Raw genomic sequence first — 23,206 nt, 5'->3', positions numbered from 1 at the left:
GTCTTATTGTATTAATGTCCATGTAGGAGATAATTCTAGGGCTAAGTGTATGTAAGACACCACATTGGTCCAGTAGGTGTCACCTTTGTGCTTGGGTCACTTACATATAGACAGAAGTATTTGACCATCCATTACACCAGTGCTTCTCAAATAGTGGGGCGCGCCCCCCTGGGGGGGCGCGGTGCGATGCCAGGGGGGGCGCGTGTGACCGTGGGGAACATGCTTTTTTTGCCGTACTAGAATAAAGTGTAATTGCACATCCACTACAGTAGTTGGCAGTGGCGCTCTCATTGTCAGAGTGTGCGCAGGGAGTATTAGCTCTATGGTGTAGCGGCTTTTTTGCACCGAGCAGGCGATATGAAGTGCAGTAAGCGAACCCTTAAGAGACAACATGAAGACATTTTTAACAGGGATGAGAAGAAAGGCGGAGAGAGACAAAGATAATGAGACAAAAGTAACTCACCCGAAAGCTAAGACGAGGAAATATGACGAAGCATATGTAGCGCTTGGCTTCACTGTGACTACAGTGGGAGACGACAGACCGGTGTGTTTACTGTCTAAAAATGTTGGCAGCGGACAGCATGAAGCCTAATAAATTAAGGCCCCACTTGAAGACATTACATCATAATCATGCTGATAAGCCGCTGGAGTTTTTTCAGCCAAAACGTGCCGAATATTGCCAACAATCATCCCGCTTTGTGAATGCTACTTCAGTAAACCAGCGAGAATTGTTAGCATCCTATTATTACATATTATTAAATATTATTACATATTATTATTACTATTATTTATAGTCGCGGCGGAGAGTGGGGGGGGGGGGGGGGGGGGGGCGCGAATTGTTTTCTACTTGCTGGGGGGGGGCGCAACAGAAAATAATTGAGAAGCACTGCATTACACCAACAGGGATGTTAATGAATAATAACAATAATAATAATAATAATAATAATAATTGCATTGTGAATACATAGACAGCTTTGCCGCTCTAAGCGCTTCCACTCTTCTGGGGAGACTTTCCAATTCAATTCAATTTCAATTCAGTTTTATTTATACAGCACCTTTTACAATCAACAATGTCTCTAGATGCTTTACAGAGACCCAGAGCCTGAACATCCAAGCAAGCAGACAGTGGCAAGGAAAAACTCCCTTTTAACAGGAAGAAACCTTGAGCAGGACCCGGCTTGCATGGGAGAACTATCCCGCTGATAGTCGGCTGGGTGGGTCGGGGGGGACAGACATGCAATAAACATCATAAATTACAAAGGACAAACATGACAGGTTGTTATAATTGGAATTATGTATTGTATTTATTTGTTTTTTATTTATATACTACATAGAAGAACAGCAGAGGCAGATGTTGACAGTAGATATTGGGTTTGTCAGAGGGCTGGATGCAGTTCAACATGTAGATCTGGATGGAGAGAGACCTGCAGAAAGATACAGAGAGAGAAAGAAAGGGAGGGAGAGACACAAAACTATGAGGAGAACTGGACACAGTTCCACAAGATTTTGGAGTGTTTCTGTTGGAATTTTGTGCCCATTCATGCAGTAGAGAATTTGTGAGGTCAGGCACTGATGTTCCAGTTCATCCCAAAAGGCTCTGTGCAGGCCAGTCTGTTGAATCAAAATTGGAAGCATAACATTGTTCAAAATGTCTTGGTAAACTGAAGCATTCAGATTTCCCTTCACTGGAAGTAATGGGCCTAAATAAATATTAAATCAAAATATAATATAATATAATATAAATAAATATTGGCTCAAAGACAAGAACCGAGCATGGCAATTATACGCCTATCTATGCAGCCTCTTAGTGGTTTTCAGTTTAAGCTCTTACAGTACACATTTAAATTATATACTGACATAAATTGTGCTGAAATATCATGTCTTCATAGTTAAGTGTTATTTTATAAAAACAAAAAGATTAATCTGTGCTCAGTTTTGACTGTTTTCAGGCTGTCTTACTTGTAGATTAGTTGACTAGTCTTGAGTTTAAAATCCCTGTCTTCAGTCTTCAGAAACATCCCTAAGGTACTTTATAAGAGCCATTTGAAACTGTGAATCATATCCTTCAGTTTGCCTGTGTTGTTGACATTAGCAACAGATGCTGGTTTTAGCAACATCATTATGAAGACATGACATTTCAGTGTAAATTATGTCCATATCTCATTTAAATGTATACTATGACAGCAGAGCCTAAATTCAGAGCCATTAAGGGGCTGTGTAGACAGGCTAATAATTGACTCCCTGTAGCATAGCTTAGCAGTGTTTAGTGAAATAATCGAGTCCGACTTCTGCTTCCTGTCTTTGATGGAATATTTATTGTTCACCATTAATATTCTTCAATGTGTTTCATGAAAGAATTCATAACCATACATTAAACTGTCCCCCCCAGTGAAAGTTCCTACTTATATTATAAGTGAGCCAAAGCACAAATTTCTGACAATGTTGTGACCTGTGGTGTACACTGAGCTCTAGAAATGGCTCCTACATGGACATTCATATTGATAATAATAAAAATAATGATAGGAAATAGTTTCATGACTGATGACTGACTAATTTTTCTGGGGTCGAAGAAGGCAATGTTTAAAAGGCAAGTTGTCAAATTACACACATCCCTAATCAAAGCTCACAGTTCAGACATTCAAGGAACTTTATTTGTCATTACAGCTCTGTATGTGCAGTACATAGAGCAATGAAACACTGTTCCTCCAGGATGTTACATGGTGCAACTACATAGAAGTAAAATGTAAAATATCAAAATATTAAAAAAGAATTAAGAAATCCAAATATAGAATAAAGAAAGTATAAAAATGTAAGAATTTACAGAATATTGTACGCAAAACTGAATTGCAAATGGACAGACAAGACATAGCATACAACAGTTACAAGACATTTGAGTGTGGTTGTTAAAATGCGTGTAGTGCAGAAGTGTGCGAGTTTGGATGTGCATGTGTGTTTGTGTGGAATATGTGTGTATGTTTGTGTATGTGTATGCTTGTGACTGTGACAGTCCTGTCCCTAGGAGTTTAGGAGTATGATGGCTTGGCGAAAGAAACTGCTTCAGAGTCTGTTAGTGGTGGACTGAATGCTCCAGTACCTCATAGCAGATGGCAAGAAGGTGAAGAGTTTATGTGAGGGATGTGTGGTGTCATCTACAATGCTGATTGCTTTGCAGATGACACCGTGTAGTGTAAATGTATGCGATGGAGGGGAGAGGGACTCCTCTCAGCTGCCTCACTATCTGCTGCAGGGAGCTGTGGTCCAAGACGGTGCAGTTCCCAAACCAGGTGGTGATGCAGCTGCTCAGCACGCTCTCTCTTTAAAATGTGGTTAGGATGGGGGGTGGAAGATGAGCTTTTTTCAGCCTTCTCAGGAAGTGCAGAGCAGCCATATGCTAACATGTCTTTAGCGTGGCTGTTCTTCACTGTGAGTGAAGAAGACACAAAGCTTGTAATTTGTACATGTAATACATGTAAAGCCAAAGTAAACCGTGCGGGACTACCACAAAAAGATTCGGAGGAACAGACCTAATCAAACACTTAAAATACCATCATGCCCAGTTTGAAGAAGGTAGCAAAGAAAGGCGGCTAAAGCTAAAGCTAGCTAGAGCTTGGTCCCAGAAACAAGGCAGCAGCCTCTCCTGAGCTATGAGCAGGGAAAAGACCAAAGCATTATGCAGAAAATTCTGGAATTCAAGGACTTATTTGATTAGCTATCCTAGTGCAGTGTAGCTCCTCTAAGAAACAGAGCAGTGTATATAAGTTTATTGTTGTACAAAGTACAAGTAATGAGAGCGAAATGCAATCCTTAAGGTGCAAGAGAAACATTAAACAATAAAAAGCTGCATCTGACACTATAAATAAAAACATTCAACAAACAAAACATTCACATTCTGTAGGTATTGCACAATTCATCAATATTGCACAGTGAGTATTTACAAAATATTCAAGCTTTTGCTGCGTTCATTGTGGTTATGGCTCTGGCATAAAAGCTGTTCTTCAGCCCGTCATCCATGCTTTCAGAGTCCTTGACCATCTGTCCAATGGCAGCAGTTCAAAGAGAGGATGACTAGGGTCAGATGGGTCCCCTGAGAATGTTCTGTGCTTTCCTGAGGCAGCAGGAACTATACAGATCTTGCAGGGAGGGCAGCTGATAATCTTGTGGGCTGTGGTGATGACCCTCTGCAGCACTTCTAGACACAAGCAGTTTCCCTGTTAGGTGGTTCTTCCTGAGTATTCTCAGGAAGTACAGTACAGTACAAGTACAGTTGTGCCTTCTTAACAATGGCAGAGGTGTTGATGCTCCAGGTCAGGTCATCCTCTATGTGGATGCCCAGAAACTGAAGACTGAGACCCTCTCCACACACCCCCTGCTGATCTGGGGCTGAATGTCCATTTTTCTTCCTGTAGTCTATGATGGTGTAGTCTTGGTGGTGTTCGAGACCAGGTAACTGACAACCTGATAACTGCTCCACCTCATCACAGTATGCAGACTCATCCTCCTCAGGGATGAGCCTCACCGCAGTGGTATCATCCACAAACTTAATGATTTGACTGTAAATGTCCAGTGCAAGTCACAGTCAGTCAAAATGTAAAGTGCAATAATTTCTTTTATCATGAAAGCAAAATTTTGCATTGAATAAAAGTTGATTTTTGTTTGTATATGCTGTCAGTTATAGATCTTAGAAAGAAAATCAGAATCGTCAGAAACTGGTATTGGCAAGTCAGACTCCTGAGATTGGAATTGGCCAAGAAAATTGCTGTCGGTGCACCACTGGTGCTATCCCATTCCCCACAGTGAAAATTGTTCTCCTAGCTCTCATAGTGCTGTGTTTGGTATGTTATATTGGATTGCAATATATTGCAGTATATACCAATATTGTATATTGGTATATATTGTGTGTATTTACTGTCTTACTTCCTTGTATATTGTACATATCGTGTGTATTTGTATATTGTGTTTATTGTTTTTTTTAGTAGATATAAACATTGTACATGTTTCTGTATTGTGGGTGTATTTTTACTAGAGTTCCTTTTTTTAACTATACTGTATGTCACTTTATGTCAGCGCGCTTGGACAGTGAGTTGCAATTCTCTGTCACAGCTGTTGTACATGTACAATCAAGCATGTGACAAATAAATACTGACTTCACTTGAGTAGACTTGTAGGAAAATCAGAAAGTAGTGAGAGACAGACTATAATTTTGTCTTTTCATGGTATTCATTGACAACTAGAAAAATAATAGATAACATCAGAGTTGTCCTTGAAAGCATGAAGAACGTAAGTAAAATCCTCAAACTGACAGACTCCCATCATGGTCTGAAAAAACAATTCGTCTCTCTTGTAGTTTAAGAATTCTGTTAAACAGCGCAGGGTTGGTGTACTGACACCAAAATAACCTGTTAACCTCAGTCAGGTTTTTGACAGAACTCTGGTTTATGCTTGTCAGACTTGCTCTAACATGCACATAATTTGTACACATACCCATATTTTCAGTATAGGCTTTAGTTTGACAAAAGCTGGTGGCTGTGACACTGTGATTTGCTTGTCAGCTTCTATTCTGCTGTCATACTTACACACCTTCTTCTTCTAGTAAGAAGTTTACTTTACATTTGCACATACATGTCGTTTCTGGGGGCAGGGAAGCAACACCCGGAGCTGATGGATGATAGAGGGTCATGGTAAACGATGAGGGATGGTTTAGTAGAGAGCACCAGATGAGATAATGACAGAACATTGTAAGAGATAGCTTCAGGATAGGGGATCGTATGTTGATGACGTAGCAGCCTATGGGCAGTTGTCAGGGCAGTATCTACATCATCCACCCTCCCATCGGCAAATCGTCTTCCCTATTTTCTTACCTACATTTCCCTTCTTTAAAATTACATTTTGACAACATTATTATTATTATTTTTTTTTATTATTATTATTTTGGGGGCTTTTTGCCTTTTATTGTGATAGGATAGCTGAAGTCATGACAGGTAAAAGGGGCAGAGAGAGAGGATGACATGCAGTAAATGAGACACAGGCAGGAGTCGAACCTGTGTCCGCTGCAAAAGACAGACAGCCTCAGTATGTTCCTCATTCCTGTCACTCTACCAACTGAGCTACAGGGGCGCCAAAACAAGAGCATTGTTGAAAAGAAACTTAAACTGAAGTCCTGTTGTCAGCTGGCTCCTTTAGGTTGCCTCATATGAATACTACAAAGAAAAATCATGATAAGATTTAAGTCCATATCTGGTTTCTGTTGGTTGCTGAGTTTAATAATGTAACAGTCTGATCATTTTTTCGTGAAATGTAAAAATAAGGTCCAAATTGACCAAATGTGGGTATCTGTTAGAGTTAGCGACATACTTTAAACACCACTATCAGCAGTAACTGCTACCTTGTTGGTGCAGTGCTTTCCTCATACCTCTTTTCTCTTGCAGTTGGGGGTGGATGTGGCTCAGGAGGTAGAGCAGGTCATCCACTAATCAGAAGGTTGGTGAGACAAATAGGAGAGAAATCAGCATTGAGCCTATGGCATTGTGAAGGAGATGTAGAAGCTCTGTGTAACATCTTGAGTTGTGTAGCTTTCATTCTGTTACAGACACTTAAAGCCCTCACACTCATCATTGGTCATTTGCAATCTCTACATTAAGTTCTTTTTCCCAAATGTGTTTCAAGTGAAGAGTACCAACATTGCCACAGTCTCAGTCTCTGAGTGTATTGTGGAGTATTGTTTATGGAATTGTCTTCTTGTGAACAGAAAGTAGTCTCTCCCTTATCTTATCCCTTCTCTGTAGGTAAAAGAAAAAGTCTTGTTTTTGATTTTTTTATTGTATTGTCTGTTGTGGCAAGAAGTCAGGATTATCACATATTGAATTTAGAATGGAGGTGATTTGCGATCTATCCTCTTGTCATCTTATAGTCCACCATGCTTTAACACTGTTGACTGTAATGAGATTGCTACAGGCAAATTTCAGAGATTTAAACATTTTAAGAAATAATAAGTTTGTTAAGGGAAATTTGGACATGGAGCTCTCAATATCCAACCACAGAGAATAGAAAGGCCTGTTCAGAAAAATCAAATATCATTTATGTGTCATCATTATGTCATCAGCATGAACGGTAATTTTACTTTGTTTATCTGCTATTGTTAGGCCATGCATGTCAGGGGTTGTCCGAATTGCTTCGACCAGGGGCTCTATGGCTAATGCAAACAAAACAGATGAAAGAGGACAACCTTGCCTTGTACCCCTCCAAGTCTGGAAGCTGGAAGATCGCAAAACGTTAGTGAGCACTGCAGCAAGATTATTATTATATGGAAGGTTAATCCATCTAAGAAATTGTAAAATTAAAAAAACTAAACCAAGTTTATATAAATTGTGGAACAAATTAGGCCACTCAATGCGGTCAAATGCATTCTCTGCATCAAGTGAAACAACCAGACCATCTAGTGACCACTGATGAAAGAACAGAATTGTTTTCATTAACCTGCACACATTGTTGCATGAATTACATGCTTTAATAAAGCTTGTTTAGTCCTCTTTCATAAGCAAAGGGAGTAAACCCTCTAGCCATGTAGCAAATATCTTTGAGGGGAGCTTCAGATCCACAAAAAGAAGGTCTTTAAGTAAAGGAACAGGGAGGAGCTGGGGGCTGTTCAGAGGGAGCTGAGGAGGAAGATCAGGGAGGTGAAAGCCTGCTACAGGATAAAGTTGGAGAAGCATCTGCAGCAGAACAACATCAGTGGAGTCTGGAAAGGCCCTAAAACCATCTCAGGCCACAAGAAAACCGACTCCTAGGCTGCTGGGAACCTGAAGTGAGTGAATAATCTGAACCTATTCTTCAGTAGGGCTTGGAAGTGTGACGTAGTGGAGTAGGAAAACTGCAATGCATTGTGGGCTTGCTCGGGCAACTGAAAAGTGTGTTTACGTCGGCTGCATGCGTGAAGCTGCTCTTGTGTTCTGTTGTTTTGTTTAAACAAGTTAAAACATGGTGCAAATGTGCTGTGTCGTTAACTGACACAATCGTTCATATGATCGCTTTGGTAAATAAACGATGGTATGAGATTTTTCTCATTTCCAACGTAGAAGCAAAGCCAAGGACCTCGGATCTGTGAGCTAACAAAGAGACGCCCGAATGACCTTAATAGTAGCAGTGAGACGACCAAACATCACTTTCAGTACAATCACCCGACACATGTTGGTGTGTTCACGGCATTTTCAGACTGGTGTTGGTGGTGTTTTTTCTGAAAATAAAATGAATGGCTGCTAATCTTCCTCTGCATATTTCTATTTATTCTTAGCATGTCATTGATATATCAGGCACAGGAAAATCTCCTCACCTGCTACTTGCTCATATGGCGACAAACACCGAGCCTGCACTTGATGGTGATAATAAATATTGTAGTTAAGTGGCAATATATGAAACTATATTCCAACTACTTTAACTGAGCCATATGAAGTCCTCTGTGAGATCACACCATTTACTCAAGTAATAATGTCTGAACACTTCTTGTTTTGAAGTCTTTTCAGTTTACTACAAACGTTCTACGGTTCACTGCCTTTTTCTTTTGTCTCTCTCTCTAGCAGCACCGTATCTAACGCGAAGTGATGTAAACAAAAAACGTTTGCTCGCAAAAATGGTGACCGCGACACACAATGCATTGCGAGATCACGTGCCCTTTCGAGCCCTATAGGTTTGATCAGCCACCTCTCTGCTGCAACCCCTTCACCCCTGTATTTCCAGCATACTGCCTCACCCCATCCTCGGCCCCCTCTCCACAGCTTTTAGCTCACAACCCCCTCCTCTCTCACCTGGACAAACCTGGGAGCACTGTTCAGTGCTTTCAACACCATACGGCCTGCACTGCTGAGGGACAAGCTGGAGCAGTCGGGGGTAGACTAGCACCTTACAGCATGCCTACTGGACACAACCACCCACATGTGGGCATGGAACTGTGTGTCTGACGTGGTGGGCCCTGAAGGGAACAGTCCTGACTGTTTTTTTCTCATCGTCTACACTGCAGACTTCAAACAATTCAACCAACGGTCTAGTTCTCTGATGACTCATGACTCAGGCTACAGAGAACTGATTCAGGACTTTGTGGACTGGAAACAAAGGAGCTGGATTTCCACAGGCGTGGACACTCACCCCGACACCAGTGAATATCCAGGGAATAGACATTGAGATAGTGGACTCTTGTAAGTACCTGGGTGTTCACCTTAACAGTAGAGTAGACTGGACAGACAATTCCACCACACTATTCAGGAAGAGCCTGACCAGAGTGTACCTGCTGAAGAGGTATTTTCAACTCTGTGGTGACATCCACACTTTCCTATGGAGTGGTCTGCTGGGGCAGCAGACAGGAAGAGACCTGATAAAATCATCAGGATGGCCAGCTCTGTCCTAGGAAGCCCCCTTGACCCAGTGCAGATGATAGGAGAGACAAGGATGATAGCCAAGCTATCTTCTTTGATGGAGAACGACAGTGGCAGGCTGCTTTATCCCAAGTGTGTGACGAAGAATTTTCCCAGGTCCCTCCTCTCTGCTGCTGTGAGACCGTGCAGGCAGCACTGGCAGACCCCATGCACTCCACTGCAATCTGAATCTCAGTAAGTTATGTGCAGTAACTCCACCACAATAACCATATGTACAATAAATATGTGCAATAATTTCAACAGGTCTTGTGCGATACGGCATGTATTGTGTGTGTGTGTGTGTGTGTGTGTGAGGGAGAGAGAAATTATTTTAAAAAAGATAAGATGGATTTTTCTCCTCTGACCTGGACATGAAGCATATGTAGCACAAAATAATGTAAAGTTTCTAAAGATGTAAGACAGAGCTCTCTCCTCTTTCGTAAAATAAATAAAAATAAAAAAAATTAGCAGAAGTGGTTATATTTCAGTGGTTATATGCCATCACCCTGATACTTATGTTGACAGTAACAAACAGTACAAACAGTAACATATGAGACCTGTGTCTGTTGACATGTGCTATTTACCACATTTCAATAGGTGGATGAAGGTTAGGGAGAAGGGTTGTACTTTCAGTTTGTATTAATGACCAGGTAGCATAAATTGTCAGGACGCTGGCTGAGCAACACACACTGCAGCATTTAACAGCTTACACCAAGTCTGGTGTGAAGAAAATGACTATGCTGAGCCTGCTCTCCACATTAATTAATGCCAAGACAGCAGAGCACTCTGCCTTCCCTTCAGGTTATTCTCAAACAGGCAGGAGACTGTCAGATTCTTTCAGTTATTTAATTCATCAGCAATCTGAATGGCTTAAAAGCGAGCACATGAAAGCATCTTGGCTTATATGAAGTTAAAGAGAAAAGGAGCTGTATTAGAGCCACACTGAAACTAATTTTGGATCATTAGAAGTACAGTGTGTTCTAAATGTAGCAAGCACTCACACAGTGGAAAAAAAACCTATGCAGAAATCAAAAATTTTACACGATTTTATCGTCACAATCTAATGCTGAGCAGAGCCTGTATTTATCACTGTTCAAAGAATACTCATACGCACACTACAGAATGCTGAGCCAACTTATTAGTGAGAATGTTATTTGTTAAAAGTGAAGAATTAGCCATGTTTATCAACAGAAATTGTTAAGTTAACTTTAAGAGCAGTTTTCATGTCATATGCTCAATCATATTTATAAACAGGGAGGAACAACAAATCAAACAGAAGGATTTTGGACTCTACTGATACTTTGTTTCCAAAAAAAATATGTGGTTTAAAGTTTTTGGTATGTAAAATCCCAAATATATGTGAAATACCAATTGTAATATGAAATTATAACAAAATATGTTAATATCACAAACTTTTCCATGTTATACTAGCTGTGCTCAAGCATGCCTTCATTTACTCCACAACCTCATTACCTCAGAGTTTGTTTAATAACACAGTGAGGAAAAGTCACAGACTGTCAACATACGTATGTAGTTTATAATCCATATAATCAGAGCTAAATACATTTTTTAAGCAAGACCGAGAATCTACAGTCATGCAGATATGAGTGGACAGACAGACGCTTTCCCAAGTGTTAACCTCAAGGTGGACTGGGGGCATGAGTGAGTGTGTGTGTTCGTGTGTGTATGTGCGCACTGCATGCATTGTACACTAGAAAATGTTTGCTTGTTATGGTTACATGTCAGGATCTTGTAGCTCCTGTGCATATTAGAATTTCTGCAGGTTTACAGATACATTAAGTGACTGATATGAAGATAAACAGATTTTGACAAAAGAAATGGATAAGTGAGGATGGAAGGAAAAAGAGTGAGACGTGGAAAGATAAAAAGAGGGATTATGTAATTGAAAGGAAGAGGGGAAACTAGCATGGAGGAATAGGGTTTGATTGCTTGACTGATTTCATGAGTCACTTCTCTGCAGGCGAGAGGCAAGAGAGACAGGTGGCTGTTTGTGAGTGTGTGTCTCCATGGTTCTGTGTGTTTGTTTGTGTGTATGGGTTTGGACATGTATTCCCGTAGTTGTGGGGACAAAAATCTGTCTTGGAAAATCAAGTCCCCACAACGTAAATGATTAAATATTAGGGTGAGCGCTTATTTTAAGGTTAGGTTGAGGTTGTTAGGGTTAAGTTAAGGTAGGGGTTAGAATAAGGCAAGTAATGTTTTTTGTTATGGTTAGGTGATGCTTAAGCCTCCAGGAAAAGTCTTTGTCATGTCCCCAAAGGTGATGGAAACACGACTGTGTGTGTGTTTGTGGGTATGTGTGTCTGCTTTGGTACGTCTGGTGGAGATCTTGTGGTTGCTGAATGTAGTTGCATTTTTACAGAGACAGCAAACTCATATGTTTACAGGTTTAAACAGAAAAAAACACTGTTTATTCAATTTGACCACAATGGGAGAATTGTGGTAACTATTCTTCAGATCCAATATTAAATCATGTGATTACAAATTAGTCTTGTATTTTTACTCTAGTACTCACTCGTACTTGGCGCCGTTCCAGATGGCAGCCTGTAGCTGCAGCTCCTGTTGTGTTTTTTTTTTTTTTAACTTGGTTTATTTGTTGGTTTAATCCTGTTTGTTTGTTTTTTTGATTAATCACAACTTGTTCATAAAAGTCGTGACAATTGCTGGACTTAGTTTTGCTACTCTTCTTCGCGTTCTTCTGTTACTTTTTCTACTCTTTGTGGAAAGCAGAGGACGTTGCTGGTAGTAGTGAGGGCATTGTTTACATGCGTGAACAGCTGATTGTGCTGCGTAAGCCCGTGCTGCTTGGAGACAGACCTGAGGGCTGCAGCGCTGAGGTCCCAGGTTACGGTTTGATACAGGGTGACAGAGACTGTTCCAAGAGTCAGAAGAAGAGGGGTGGTGGGCTTGCACTTTATGTGAGTGAGAGGTGGTGCAATCCCGGACATGTTAGCGTGAACATGCCCGTATTATTTACTGATGGAGTTCACGTCCACCATTGTTATCGCTGTTTACATCCCCCCATCAGCTGATGCAGCGGTGGCCTGTGAAGTCGTCAGCTCCACCGCAGTCAAACTACAGGCTGAACACCCGGATGCATTCATGGTTATTACAGGTGATTTTAATCATGCAGCTTTCACCAATATGTCGACTGCCCCACCAGAGACAATAAGACGTTGGATCTCCTGTATGCTAATGCCATGGATGCATATCATGCCGACCCAAATGACTCGACCCAACCCCCAGCATTCTCCTGTACAGGACCTCTCCATCTGTCCCTCCTCCTTCTCCCCCACCTCCTCCTCCTCCACAGAAGACATCATCAGCATCAACCCCCACCCAACAGTGACTACAGGCCAGGTAAAGAGGCAGCTGGAAAGACTACATCAGCGAAAGACTGCCCCTGATGGCATCACACCCAGGATCCTAAAGACCTGTGCCAGCCAGCTGTCTCCTGTACTGGCACATCTGTACAACCTGAGCCTGAGTCAAGAGAAAGTCCCGACACTGTGGAAGACGTCCTGTCTGGTTCCAGTCCCCAAGAGGTCGAGGCCATCTGACCCGGCAGACTACAGACCAGTCGCCCTCACATCTCACGTGATGAAGGTCCTGGAGAGACTGGTCTTAGCCCAGCTGAGGCCACAGGTGAGGATGTTTCTGGACCCCTCTGGCTGGGCAACGTCCTGTCTGATGTGGTGGTCAGTGATGTAGGAGCTCCACAGAGAACTGTGCTATCTCCCTTCCTCTTCACCTTATACACCACTGACTTTCAGTACAACTCTGAGTCATGTCACCTGCAAAAGTTTTCTGATGACTCAGCTGTTGTCGGGTGTATTAGGGAGAGTACAGGACACTGGTGGACAATGTTGTGGGGTGGTCTGAACAGAATCACCTGAGACTGAATGTCAACAAGACCAAAGAGATGGTGATCCACTTCAGGAGGAAAAGGACACCTTCACAGCCAAATCTTTCCTGCCACATGCCATCACACTGTACAATAATAACAGCTAAACTCTGGTCACTACACTTTATATGTTTTTTACGCGCTCTGTTCACTGCATCTTATGTTTTATTTTATTCTGCGCAACTTTCGATACAGCTTATTTGTTGTATATGCCTTTTTATATTGCTTTGTATATATAGTATATATAGTTTTTGCCCATTCATGCAGTAGAGCAGTAGTGGGATCAGGCACTGATGTTGGACCAAAAGGCCTGGCTTGCAATCCCTTGTGTTTGATGGGATTGAGGTCAGGGATCTGTGTGGCCCAGTCAAGTTTCCACACCAAACTCATCCAGCCACGTCTTTATGGACCTTGCATTGTGGCGTTGGTTCTTGGTATGCTGAAGCATTAAGATTTCCCTTTGCTGGAAGTAAGAGGCCTAGCCTGACCCCTGAACAACAGCCCCATAAAGAAGTGTGTGTCTGGGTACCTTTGTCTATATAGTGTACCATACTGATATTTTATCATTTTATGGACCACTGAAATATTACTGACCACATTTGTAAGGGGTCCTAATAGTATTACTTGTGGTAAACGCTGCCATCATGTTTGTTCACACCCATTAGATCAATGCAGTACAGTTCATTTGACATTGATAAAAAGATGTTGGCAGTGTGGGTGTGTTGTGAGGGCTGTTTGCTTTGTCAGGGAATAAACTGTGAAAACTCTATCGATGCAGTGTCATCTCTCACACACAAACACACACAGGAAGAGCCAACACAGAATCAGTGAGGGTGCATCAGTTAATCAGCATCCTGCCCTTGTTGTGATTTATGTTTTGCGTTGACAAGATCTGTGTGTGTCTGATCACTCTTCAAGCAGGTAAAGAATTTTGACACATTTATACTCAGTTTTCAGCCATTGCAGTTTGTTTTTTTAATTTTTTGCAATTTGTTTATATTTCATAGTTTTGTCTTGTAATATTTCTGTATTTTCTTTCATGTGACCAAGTCAGAGTCTAGAAGTCTAGAAGATATGTGACAAAATGTACAATTTGAGCTTTTGGATTTGGTGGTAAATCAGCTCAGTTAGACAAAATGTTCTTTAAGGAATTTTTGAATCATCACTAGAATGCTTTAGCAAGTGTCTGTCTGCATTGCCTCTTCCTCTTCTCTCTGTTTATGACAGTATCCTGAAGCAAATTTTCTGTCACCCCTTATTTCTATGATTGTAACACTAACCAAAAAACATACGTAGCCTTGCATAGTTTAATCTCTGCTGCAAGGGGGTCGCAGTCATATGGAAGTCCAGAGATGCCCATATTGAAATGAAATCATTAAACTGAATTTTGATTTTCTGTTTATATTTACATGGTTTATGAGAAGATTTAGGGAAAAAAAGCATGCGCTCACTTTAACTGTCTTTTCTCTCTTCAGCTATCACAGCACAGTCATAGTGACACGTTTGAAAATGCATAATGACTGTGAAACTGAGGTAAAAATGACTGGTGTCAGGCTTGTAATTACTGGTGTCTTTCTACTGCAGTATGGTGTCCAGGCGGAGTATTCTTGCCTTCTTTTATATTGCTGCTAAGTTCTCATGATAGCAACATTAGCATTCATCTTAGAACCATGTTTCAGGTCACCCTTTCAATGGATGCAAATCCAGTATTGACTCTCCTTCTAGCTCTGAATTTGGTCTCTACCAAATCCCGACAGAGGTATCTGAATATTTGGCTCTTTAGCTGCTAAATGCTACTACTAAATACTATTTTCATGATGCTGAGCAGGTAGTGTGCAGTGGGTGTATCTGAGCTGTTGTTGTTGGAATGAAAGTTACAAAGTTGGTTAAAGCTATGAGACTGAACCTGAGCACACCTCTAGAGGCTCATAAATAGTGACTTGTTAGAATGGCCATGTCGTGGTTGAAATTAAAAATAAGAGGCTTGAGCCAGAGGTTAGGTGCAGACCAACCAGGTGTTTATTTCACCCACACGAAGACATACCAGCAGAACAATGAACAAACACTGTGGACCCCAGGCAGCATGTGGTCCTGACAGCCAGTCCTGCTAAATACTGGCAGCCCTTTATACTCTGCCACTGATTAGGACCTCAGCCACTACCAAACATAGGGGAATATACCCCTCCTCAAACATTACAACAATTTACAAACAGAATTAAAATACATATCCCCTACATTTGTCTACCACAGCCAGCATGCTCTCAATTTACCTGGAAAAAAACATACAATACATTGTCACCCCCTTTCCTATTAATAATATGGTATCTCCCAGAACCTTAAAATGGCATTCAGTTTTCCCAGGAACTCTTTTTGCCTGAACACCCTGGAGAGGAGAAAACAGTGGCGTGATCTTCCACACAATATTGTATAATTAAGCCACACTTTTAAGGCATCACTGTAGAAGTACTATTAAGACCACACGTTTTATTAACCCCACTAAGTTTGTCTTGTCTCCTCTTATCATTGCAGGCTAAGACTCAATTCTACCTCAACTGAGAAGCACCTCCCATAACACTAAACCAAACATTTTCAATACCCACAACTACAATAAAAGGTCTGTAATATGTGTAATATTAGCCCTAGTGATGTCCGTGAGGACAAAGGTTATTGTTGTGTCTACACACTTACATGCATATGTGTATGTTCTAGTCATTGGCATCTGTGTGTGAATTTGCATGTGTGCTCTTCCATTTAGTCTGATTCTGTGTTTAATGTTTAATCCTCATGTGTGTCTGAACCACTTAGCTAAACCAACACTGATTTAATGATAAGCCTCTCCCTGTCTCCTCTTTTGCCAGCCATGTGTGTGTGTGTGTGTGTGTGTGTGTGTGTGTGTGTGTGTGTGTGTTTGTGTGTTCCTGTGTATTAATGACTCCCTTATCAAAGATTAATGGTTCTTTTCCACAGTTGTCAGGAGATTTGCCACTGATACCTATGGGAAATATCCGCCTCTCTGATCCTAGCCTGATGACAAATGCATACACTTCCCCATACACATAAACATTAGGTTATAATGTGCATTTGCATGCACAGGATGCATAAATGGTCATATAAGTCAGATCACCATTTATATCCCTTATATCAATTTCATTACCACCAGTGAGTCAGTGAAGATGGCAGGGGTCCTTTCTCTCTGAAGGGGAAACATGCCTGTGCTCCTGCTGTAGTTCATGCATGGCTGACTAAATCAAGCACTTTGTCACCTCCTCATCCCCCTTGTGCTTTTGACTAGTTCATCCATAGACTGGAGCAGTGCATTTTACTAACTAACCCCTAACTCTGTCCTGTATCAGATTTGAGTTCAGTGTGACAGTTTGTGTTAGTCACAGTTCGTCCCTAACACACACCATGTTCAAATATAAGGGTGTCCATAAGTGCACTTGGCACCAGGACACCCTAGGCCGCAGGTTGATGATCAACTTGTTGTTGTGTCAGCGGACCTGTGGCCATATGTTTTGGACACTGGGTGAAGAGAGGAGCAGACCTGTCAACTGATCACCACCTGGTGGTGAGTTGGATCAGGGGGCAGGGAGGATGCCAGATAGACCTGGCAAACCTAAACAAACAGTGAGGGTATGCTGGGAATGTCTGACTGAAGCCTTTGTCAGGTCTGTTAGGATTCCGTCTCTGCTTTTTACTTGTTGACATGGTCCTATTGCGTCATCGAACAGCAACACTCCTGCTCGCACTGGGGCAGTTTGCACCCAAGGCCACGGTTCTTAGGTGGAAAGGGGTGGATTACTCACTCTGGGTTGGAGGAGAGTTGTTGCTCCAAGTGGAGGAGTTAAAGTATCTTGAGGTCTTGTTCAAGAGTGAGGGGAAAAATGGATCAGGAGAATGACAGACGGATTGGGACAGCGTCTGCTGTGATGCTGACAGCAGTACTGGTCTGTTGTGGTGAAGAGAGAGCTGAGCCAAAAGACGAGTCTCTCAATTTACCAGTCAGTCTAGGTTCCAGCTCTCATCTATGGTCACAAATTGTGACTGAAAGAACAAGATTGCTAATACAAGCGGCCGAAATTAGTTTCAATTCAGTTCAGTTCGGTTCACTTTATTTATTTATATAGCACCAATTCACAACAAAAGTTATCTCATGACAATTTCCAATTATAGCAGGTCTAGACCAAACTCTGCAATTAAATTTTGTAATACAGAGAACCCAACATTCTTCCATCGGCAAGACAGTGGTGAGGAAAAACTGTCATGCCTGGTTTTTGATTATACTTTGTCTTTTGATTTCAGTCCATGTGCCATGTTTCATGTTTGTCTTGTCATGTGTTTCCATGTTTTATGTTCAAGGTTTTTGTCATGTCCTGTTTTATTTTGAAAGTGTCTCTTTCCCTGTGTGCCCTGTATTCATGTAGCTTTGCTTTTAGTTTTCTTGATTGCTTTCTCCCTCCTGATGTGTGTCACCTGTGTCTCGTTGTCTTGTCTATTTAGTCCTTGTCTTCCCAGTCACTGTTGTCAGAGCGTCTGTGTTTTTCCCCCATGCCATGATCGGATCGTGTTGTTGTTTTTGCCTTGCCTTGCCATGCCATGCCATGCCATGCCATGCCATACCATACCTTGTATTTTTGTAGATTTTCTGCCACGGTAAGAGTGAGCCTTTTGTTGGTTTTTGTTCTAATTAATTAAAAGACATTTGTTTTTGGGATCTGCCTGCCTGCCTGCCTGCTCTTTTTGACTCTGCATCGGGGTTCAGCTAATTTCTGCGTCAGCGACGCCGCCAATCCTGACAAAAACTGCCTTTTAGAGAGCAGAAACCTCAGAGCAGACCCCGGCTCTAGATGGGCAGCAATCTGCCTTGACTGGTTGGGTTGAAAGAGAGAGAGCAGGAGAGTGAGAGAGAGAGAGACAGAAAGAGAGAGAGAAGGAGGGAGAGGGAGGTGAAGGGTGAGAGAAGAAGGGTGAGGGTGAGGGTGAGGAGCTCATACATCTGAGAGGGGCTCAGAGTAGTGCTGCTGATCTGCATCAAGAGGAGCCAGTTGAGGTGGTTCAGGCATCTGGTCAGGTTGCCTCCCGGACATCTCCCTGGGGAGTTGGTTTGGGCATGTTTATCTGGGAGGAAGCCCTGGGGCAGACCCAGGACATGAGGGAGGGACTATATCTCTGGCCTGGCCTGGGAATGCCTCGTTGTCCCCCTAGACGAGTTAGTGGAAGTAACCGGAGAGAGGACAGCCTGGGCTTCCCTGCTGAGTCTGTTTCCTTGGCGACCTGGACCTGGATAAGAAGATGAGACGAGATGAGTCGTGACAGTTTATTTGGGATTGGAATGTGTGGTAAACTCAGAGTATAGAGATAACTTGTTGTTATTCAATTTTTTTGTTTTGTTTTTTGATCATCTGTATTTTTATATGCATATAATGGTTATGTAATTTTTTTCAACCTTCACTTCCCATTTTAGTACTTATGTAGGCACATTATCTGAAAGAAGAAGAAGAAGATTTCCCTATGTTTTCATGTCTAAATTGTGCATGAGAAATAAAATTTTTTGACGGTATAAAGCACAAGAAATGTGACGCAGAAAGGCTGACACATCAGGGAGGTTCCTTCAAATCTACAGAGTGCTTTGGCAACTTCCACTGTTTTGGTTTCACAGCTCACAACTTCACTGTTTGGGTTCAGTGTAAGCTTCCTTTGTTTACAGGCACAGCAGACAGTTCTCAGCATTAAGGCAAGATAAGACAAGACAACTTTATTTTTGTAGCCCATTTTTACAAGCAGTTTGTCTCAAAGGGCTTAACATAACATCAGCAACATCCTCTGCCCTTCGACCCTCACATCGACTAAGGAAAAACTCCCAGAAAAACCTTTAATGGAAAAAATGGGAGAAACCTCAGGGTGAGCAACAGAGGAGGGATCCCTCACTTGGTTAGACAGGTAGATGTGCAATGGTTGTTGTACAGGCAGGAAAGCAGTTAACAATATGAGATAAGGGAGAGATGGGGAATGTTCAATCAGGGGAGAGCTGATGGAGGCAGCTCCTGGTGGGCAGACTGGGCTGTGCAGGCAGAGTAGAAGCAGAGGGGAGGAGACACAGGTGGAGGTTGGTGCCGGTGGATAGAACTCTGGAGAAATCTGTGAAGACACAGAGAGAGTGCGAGACACCAAGGCCAGACTACACAGTATAACAGATAAAGACATAGGAGAGGAGAGGAGAGGAAGCTCTGATAAACCCACTGTATACTGCATTTAGCAACAATAGAGCTATAGCCATATATCTAGGGAGTGAATTTTAGGTTTACATTCATCATGTGGACACGAACATGACTCTAAATGGATGCTAATGTTGATCGATATTTGCAGGTTGTGTAAGTGAGTGACTGGCTGCTAACAGGTATTTCTGGAAGTCAGCTCCGGTATTTACGAAGCTGACATTCACATCTTAATCCCGTTTTCAAAGGCCTGATTGGTTTCTCAGGCTGGTGGAAATAACTCTGAATTGCCATAACACCAGATGTGGACGGCTCATTAAATTCTTTATTTCAAACAACTTTATCTCTTCATCTTTACTTTCAGATGTTTATTATGTTGCAGTGCCACTTTAAATACCAGTTTACACCTTTAAGCAAACACGGATCAAGTGTCCAAAGTGTCCAAATGTATTTATTTATTTATCTTTTTGTTTACGTCATAGCCATATTTATTTATTTATTTCATTTTGAATAAAACAACTCTCCATAGACTGCAGGTCAGACATCTGGAACCAGGATAAGAGTTGTGTGGGTTTATCTGAACTAAAAAAGGATAAAAGGCTGCATAAAGCAGTGGGGAGTTGCAGCTTTTGAGTGACACCTCACACTACACATAGTCATTTGATTGTTAACATAAAATAAAAAAGCTGAGTGCAGCTTTGACAAATAAAGAGAAACTAAGGACACTTGATCCGTGTTTGCATAAAGGTGTAAACTCGTATCTAAAGCAGCACTGCAACATAATAAAAATCTGAAAGGAAAGATGAAGAGATAAATAAAATATTGAAATAAAAATTTAACGAGATGAAAGCAGGGAATAAACAGCGTGGCATGATGCGTAAGGGTCTGAGGACAGATTAAACCTGATACTTTTTTTACTTCCTGGATACAGTACCTCTTAATAGATGCTGCTGCCTCTTCTGATGTCCTTTGCAAAGCTTTCCAGCTTTATGTCACAGCACTACACATATAGACATACACAGTTTGTTTGTGCTCATTTGCTCAAATTCAGACACAACACAAACACAGACATACAGTATACTGTTCATCATGGCACAATGACAGCCATCCTGCCTACTTGCCCTCAGTAATGTTGTGATGCTCCCCATTCTTTTATGAACAACATATATTCATTTCTACCTCTCTCTATCTCTTTCTCTCTATCCCTTTGTCTGTCAATTTCTTAGAGATCCCAAAGAGGGAGATGAGGGAAGAATGTGAAAACCCATCTGGTAAGGAGTGCATGAAAGAACGACAAAGTAAAGGAAAAACACAAGAGCAAGAAGCAAATAAGGAGGGAAACAAATCCAACGGAGGAGAGAAAGGGCAACCTGAAGGAGGAGAAAAAGGAGGGTGGGAGCTCTAAGGAGCTCCAGAGTTGGAAGTATTCTAGAGAGGAAAATCACACAGTCCTGCAAGAGACAGATATGTTTGAAAGTGAAAGAAAGGAAGCTCAACCGGACAAATAAGCTGGGAGCTTTGGAAAGGAAGGAACAGAAAGCAAGATACATGTTCAGCAGGGAAGAAACATCTGGATGGTCTCCACAGGGACGGTCAGCAGGTTTTCGCCCCTCCGAAGATGGCCTCCAACTTCAATGACATCGTCAAGCAGGGCTATGTACGCATGCGCAGCCGTAAGCTGGGGGTGAGTGTGTGTGTGTTACACTGTAAAGATTCATTGTCTGTTGTAGGGGTAATTTTTACTTAATTTTAAACCTGGGTCCTGTTTTTATACAATATATGGACAAAAGTATTGGGACACCCAAGCTTAACACAAACAGGGACTTTAATGACATAACATTCTAAATACACAGACAGCTTTGCAGCTATCAGAATCAGAATCAGAAACAGAAACGTCTTTATTGCCATTGTAACTGAAGAGGTTTCACTATAGCACCTTCCACCCTTCTGTGAAGGCTTTCCACAAGATTTTGGAGCGTTTCAGTCGGAATTTTTGTCCACTCATGAAGTAGAGCATTTGTGGGGTCAGGCAATGATGTTGGATGAAAAGGCCTGGCTCACAATCTCTGTTCCAGTACATCCCAAAGGTGTTGGATGGGGTTGAGGTCAGGGGTCTGAGTGGGCCATTCAGGTTTTTCCACACCAAACTCATGCAACCATGTCTTTATGGACCCTGCTTTGTGCACTGGGGCACAATCATCCTGACTTTGATAATAAAGAGTGGTTCCCAGTGTCTATATAGTGCATCTTATCAGGAGGGAGCACACATTCTGAGAAATAAAATCTTGTATATTTCTGTTTGTTGTGTCTTGTTTAATGTTACATGTCCCGGTAAACGGTAAAGTCAGTTCAGAACTGAATGTATCAACTTACCAGAAGTTACATTTTGAATCATGTTTGCTGTTTCCCCTCAGCAAATCAGCAGCATAAAACCAGTCGTATTATACATCACTAGCTGGCACATTTCCATTTTCCTTTTTACAGTGATTGATTAAGATTCCAGGGCGGCAGGGTGCTGCAGTGGTTAGTGCTGTCACCTCATAGCAAGAGGGTTCCAGGTTTGAAGTTTGCATGTTCTCCCTGTGCCTGCGTGGCACAAGGAGAACATGGTACTCCGGCTTCCTCCAACAATCCCAAAAACATGCACATTAGATTAATTAGCTCTACATTGTCCCTAGATGTGAGTGTGAGAGTGTGTGGTTGTCTGTCTTTGTGTGTTGGCCCTGTGATTGACTGGGGACCAGTCCAGGGTGAACCCCGCCTCTCGCCCGTAGTCAGCTGGGATAGGCTCCAGCTCCCCCGCGACCCTGACGGATAAGCGGTATAGAAAATGGATGGATGGGTTCAGATTCCTCAAAACTTTCCACAGGCATAAATGTCCAAGACCACTTGCCTTTGTAATGGATAATAATGTGTGAAAACATAGATCTGAAAAGATCTGAAAAGCCACTATAAAGCCATGATGCACTGTTTTCTAAAGACAAAAAGAACTGAATTAAAATGTCATATGCTGAGTCTAACTGAAAATCACACATTTTTTCTGGTATAGCATACAGTTTTCTCAATATATTGGTTGAAGATGGGGGGTGGGAGAAGGAGCACACAAACAGAGATGCGTAGCAACAACAGTAATTCCAGAAGTATTGGAACTTAGATATTGATAATGATAAAGTATACAGAAGGTACTATGGTGATTATGATAACAATAGTAGTAACAATAATAATAGTAGCAGCTGCAGCAGAGTAGTAACAGAATTAAAATAGATTATGGCTAAACTGTAGTAATCGTAGAAAGTTTCAAGCAGGACCGCAGCAGGAGGTCCAACCACGATCCATGGGAACCTGTGAGACAGCAGAAGGACTCCAGGGAAGAAGTTGAGTTAGTAATATGCATTAATGGGACATAAATGTGTGCAGAAGGAGAGGGAGAGGAAGAAAGAGCTCAGTGCATCATGGGAGGGCCCTGGCAGTCTAAGCCTATAGCAGCATAACTAGGGGCCGCCCAAGGCCAGCCCTAACTATAAGCTTTATCAAAGAGGAACCAGAAGATGATTCCACAGTAGGATCTTGATAACTCAAGGCTCTGGTTCACAATCTGGTTCCCTAATTCCCACTTCCAAACAACCAATCAGTGGTGCAGTGGTTAGCACTGTCACTTCGTAGCA

General features: G+C 41.9%; 1 protein-coding gene across 1 annotated transcript in view; it reads left to right on the top strand.

Moving 5' to 3' along the window:
- dok4 (docking protein 4) overlaps nt 1-23,206 on the top strand; it is a 52,203-nt gene that overhangs the window by 4,716 nt on the left and 24,281 nt on the right. Inside the window, exon 2 of the mRNA XM_046385851.1 lies at nt 20,768-21,225. Coding sequence (XP_046241807.1) covers nt 21,160-21,225 — 66 coding nt within the window. The 5' untranslated portion in view covers nt 20,768-21,159. The remainder of the gene's footprint in view (nt 1-20,767; nt 21,226-23,206) is intronic.

Source organism: Scatophagus argus, chromosome 1 (assembly GCF_020382885.2).
Source record: "Scatophagus argus isolate fScaArg1 chromosome 1, fScaArg1.pri, whole genome shotgun sequence".
Lineage (NCBI taxonomy): Eukaryota > Metazoa > Chordata > Actinopteri > Scatophagidae > Scatophagus > Scatophagus argus.
This window is presented reverse-complemented; position numbering and strand designations above follow the sequence as displayed.